The sequence below is a fragment of the Carlito syrichta genome, unplaced genomic scaffold (genome assembly GCF_000164805.1).
Source record: "Carlito syrichta isolate Samal-C Ts95f unplaced genomic scaffold, Tarsius_syrichta-2.0.1 Scaffold308955, whole genome shotgun sequence".
In the NCBI taxonomy this organism is placed as follows: domain Eukaryota; kingdom Metazoa; phylum Chordata; class Mammalia; order Primates; family Tarsiidae; genus Carlito; species Carlito syrichta.
In genome coordinates, this window is record NW_007253051.1 from 225,457 (window position 1) to 230,352 (window position 4,896).

The following is a 4,896-nucleotide window of genomic DNA, read 5'->3' on the forward strand; positions in this document are numbered from 1 at the left end:
GAGGGCCAGCTCTTCAGGGCTGGGCTTGGCAGGCCAGAGTGAGGAAATGGGAACCCCTGGCCCACCTGCCCCGGCCCCGGTCAGCACCCGCAGCCCCAGCTCTCTCCGATGTCCTTGCTATCCAGCTGGATGTGGTCAGTGCTCTTCTCGCTGAACATGGGGCCCCCATGCCTCATGATGAGCTCTGTGGCCACCCTCAGGAAGGCCTCCTCCACGTTGCTTGAGTCCTTGGCAGATGTCTCGATGGCACACAGGATGTCATAGTGCTCAGCCAGGCTCTGCGCCTCGGCCAGAGGGACCTCCCGGAGCTCACTGAGGTCTGACTTGTTCCCTGTAGAGAAAAGCCAGGGGTGGTGTGCGGAGGCCACAGGCGCCAGGCAAGGCCGGTCTCACCTGACAGGGCCTTGTTCAGCCCAAAGCCATCCACTCCCTTCTGCCACTACGAACAGACACACGGGTATGGTAACCTGTGTTTCTTAAAACAAAAAACACTTTTTCTTATTTTAAAGCTCTTAGTCTATTCCTACCACTGGCTTTTCTATTTTATTGCTTCTAAGAACTAGAAGCAGTAGGGTCTGGTGAAAAGAACATGTTCTTCCTGTACTTCAGAGCAGGAAGAAGACCTGGGCTGGGACTCCAGCTTCCTGCCACTTGCAACGACCCTTACTTAAGTAACACTTCATCTGAGTCTGTTTCCGCAACTGTCATGTACCCTTCAGCATGGGAGAGCAGAGCAATGCATTATTCTCTTTTGGTAGCTGAATAAAATGCTCTAAAATAGAATGACCTTTTAGAAATGCCCCGGATCAACCAGGTGCAGTGGCTGACGTCTATAATCCCAATACTTTGCGAGGTCAAGGCAGGAGGATTGCTTGAGCTCAGGAGTTCGAGACCAGCCCGGGTAGCAAAGTAAGAACTGTCTCTACAAAAAAATAAAAACTTTAGCCAGGCTTGGTGCCTCAGCCTGTAACCCCGCGCTTTGGGAGGCTGAGGTGAGTGGATTGCCGGAGACCGCGGGTTCGAGACCCGCCTGGGCAACTTGGCGAGACCTCATCTCTACCATAAATCAAAAAATTAGCCAGGCGTGGTAGCACGTGCCTGTAGTTCCAGCTACTTGGAAGGCTGAGGCGGAAGGATCGCCGGAGCCCAGCAGGTCGAGGCTGCGGTGGCCGGGAGCGGCCATTGCACTCCAGTCTGGGCCACAGAGTGAGACTCCAACTAAAAAAAAAAAACAACAATAAAATAAAATAAAAATAATTCAGCTGGGCATGGCAGCACACGCCTATAGTCCCAGCCACTTGGGAGGACAGGGGTGGGAGGAGGATCATTTGAGCCCAAAAGTTTGAGGCAAGCCACGATGGTGCCACTGCACTCCAGCCTGGGCGACAAAGTGAAACCCTAATGCCAAAGAAAAAAGAAATGTCCTGGATAAAAGGGATGTTATTCGGCCAGGTAAGGAAAGCTCCGTTCCTCTCAAACGCTCCACACTTCAGTCCTGGCCAGCTGTGGAAGGTAGGCTGTGTGGAATCAAGTGCTATCTTCTTCCCAGCTGGAGCCACATCCGGCCCCTATCTGTACACTCAAGTCAGAAGAATCAGCCTGACTGCTGGGGTGAAGACCACAGGGACCGCACAAGTACCAAGAAGCTTCCTGAGCCCAGGTCTGGGAAGTTTATGTAGAAGGGAAAAGGGTAAACAACATCCCTCCTTGGCAGCAGTTCTCAAAGTGGAGTCCCTGGACCAGCAACACAGGCATCACCTGGGAACTTGTTAGAAACGTGTATTCATGGGTACGACCCAGCCCTCCCGAATCAGATGCTCTGGAGGTGAGAGCCTGTGTCTGCATTTTAACTAGCCTTCAGAGGCATACAAATGATCGAGCGCCCCTACTCTGTAGTGTGGCAAGACAGTAAGTCATGGGTTGCGATCAGCAAAACTTAACTCAATCCCACATCTGTATCTCGCAGGCTGTGTGGATTTGTGCAAACCGCTCCTCTTTTCTGCGCCCAGGCCCTCCTGTCAAATGAGAAGCCAGGGTCATGACAGCTAAGGCTCCTGACACAGCGCTGACCCCTGTGCAGATACATAGGAACTCCCGAGCCACCTATAGCTCCCTTGCTTTTTCCTCTCATTTCCATTTTGAATATGAGTCTCAAGTGATTACCAGGATCAGAATTTGCAAAATCATCGTTCAAACTGTGCCTGGCCATGCTCACCTCTCTCTGCATTCACTCTTGCCCTGTATGCAAGAAGCAGAGAGAGGCAGGGACAGACAGATGGGCTTTGTGGTCCGGGAGAGCCCCCCAGCTCACCAATCAGCAGCTGCACGATGTTGGAACCTGCATATTTCCTCACGTCCTCAATCCAGTGAGGCACTGACAGGAAGGAGCTCTTCTTGGTGATGTCGTAGGCGAGGATGGCCCCATTGGCACTGCGGTAGTAGCTCTGGGTGATTGTGCGGAATCGCTCCTGGCCAGCTGTGTCCCAGATCTGCAGCTAAAGAAATGGGTGACCTCAGTGAGCCCAGGGGTGAGGCTAAGCACAGGGGCAGGGAGAACAGCCCCATAGCCCCACACCCGAAGCCACAGTTCCATGGGCTGGAAGGTGGACACACAGAAGTCTTAGAAAGCGACTCTGGGGCCCAACTTTGTTGGAGAAAGGAGGATGCAAAGGGAAGGTGGGCGGCCCGTCTTGGCTTCCTAGGGTCCCCAGGCTGTATTCTGAACTGGCCTGAACTCCAGGTGTGCTGTGAGGCTGGCAGGGTGCTATGTCAGGTACCCTCCCGGACAAGTGCACCACGTACCTGGCCATGCATAAGGCTCCTCCCACATTAGGGCTCTCTCACAACTCCACAGTCTAGTGGTGAGGAGGCTGTGGCAGGGGACACCTGGGGGTGGCAATGGGCAGAGTCCTCCCATCGGGCCTTTGGACACAAGTCAGTTTCCATCAGCTGACCCAGCTTGGCCAAAGCAAAGAGCTTGGGGTCTTTTCCTACTGTCTTGATTTAACAAACGTGTACTCTGCTAAGCTCCCCCACTGGACATGGACTGGGTGGGAAAAGCTTCCCTGGCTTCCTTTAGAGGCAGCAGCCTGGCAGGATGGACACCAGGCAGGGCAGGGGAAAAGCTGGGCTGCCAAGCAGAGGCAGAGGCCTGCGCCTGGGCAAGGAAGCTGCCAGTTCCAGGTGGAGATCACCAGCTCTGGATCTAGGTGAGCCTGAACCGTGGGCAGGCATCCAAGGGTCAGATGTCAGCGCTCTCGGTGACCACATATGTTGGGGGCTTGGAGCTTGCCTTCCTTCCCCACCTCACCAACCACAGGGTCTCAGGCTCTCTGCAGATGAACACCAGCCTGTGATCTACACCAAGTTGTAGGTCCATCTAGGCTCCTTTGTGGACACAAGAGCCTCTTTATCTAGTTCTCAAGGTGTGGGAGGCCACCTTGTCTGGCCAGGGAGGGAAAGACCATGGAAGTCCAGACATTTCCTGAAAGCAGAGCCTCTGTCCCTGGCACTGTGGAGGTGATCACTATTTTCCCAGGCCCAACAGGGAGAAGTCTGAGCGTTAGAGATCTATCTAGACCACAATGTGCCAAATAAAACACCTTTGCCTGGGCTGTCCTATTAACTCCTTAGCTGTGAGAGACTCCAAGAAAATCAGGCCCTACATTCCAAAGCTCATGGTGTCTAGCTGGTCACGCATGGCAGCAAGCGGAGAAATGAAATGACTACATGGGACCCACACAGGCCTGGGATCCAGATGACCAAAGGCTCATCTCCACACTTGGAGGAGAATCCATAACATTAAAGGCACTGGTCAAACAAACAGGAAAAAAGCAACTTGGAAGAAACAGTGCAGAGGCAAAATTCTCCAAACAGTCATCAATATTTTCAGAAATAGGAAGACATTCACGAAACAAGAATAGAACACTATCTTTTTATAGGGAGGAAGGCATTCAGAAAGAAAAAAAGAGCTCGTTAAAAATATGATAGGCCAGGGTCGGTGGCTCAGCCTGTAATCCTAGCACTTTGGGAGGCTGAGGTGACTGGATTGCTTGAGTCCATGGATTTGAGACCTCGTCTCTGCAATAAATGAAATTAGCCGGGCATGGTAGCACGTGCCTGTAGTTCTAGCTACTTGTAGGCTGAGGCAGAAGGATCGCCGGAGCCCAGCAGGTCGACATTGGGGTGGCTGTGAGTATGCCATTGCACTCCAGGCCTGGGCGACAGAGTAAGATTCTGACTCAAAAATATAAAATCAAATCAAATGATAACATATGGCTGGATGCGGTAGCTCAAGCCTGTAATCCCAGCACTTTGGGAGGCCAAGGTGAGAAAACTGTCTGAGCCCACAGGTTCGAGACCGGCCTGGGCAACTTGGTGAGACCTCATCTCTACAATAAATCAAAATATTAGCCAGGCATAGTAGTGTGCACCTGCAATTCCAGCTACTTGGAAAGCTGAGGCGGAAGGATCGCCTGAGCTCAGCAGGTTGATGCTGTGGTGGCTGTAAGCATGCCACTGCACTCCAGCCTGGGCAATGGAGTGAGACTCCAACTCAAAAAAAAAAAAAAAAAAAGGTAATATAAATGAGAACGGCAACACAAGAGTTGGAAGATAAAGTTGAAGAACTCCCTCCAAAGTAGAGAAAAAAATACAAACAGACGTAAAAGAGGAAAAAATATCATAGAGCCAGCTTCAGAAAAAGATAATGGTAAAATCAATAGGAAGAAATCAAACACTTAAGAAAATTCTCCAGAACTGATTGAAAGGACCCACTAGGAACACACACAATGAACAAAAATGGACACACAAAACACTTGATTGGAAATTCCAGAATAATGGGAAAGAAGAACACAAAAAATCCACGTGGCAATAGATATTTAATGAAACAATGTC

At 51.2% G+C, this 4,896-nt stretch overlaps 1 protein-coding gene across 1 annotated transcript; it reads right to left on the bottom strand.

The window, feature by feature from the left end:
* Positions 1-3,379, bottom strand: RAB43 (RAB43, member RAS oncogene family). Its single transcript, XM_021716796.1, has 3 exons — positions 3,311-3,379; positions 2,312-2,495; positions 1-331 (listed from the first exon to the last, which is right to left on the bottom strand). Exons 1-3 carry the CDS (start codon positions 3,377-3,379, stop codon positions 81-83), a joined length of 504 nt encoding a protein of 167 aa, XP_021572471.1. The 3' UTR covers positions 1-80.
* Positions 3,380-4,896: the final 1,517 nt, after the last annotated feature.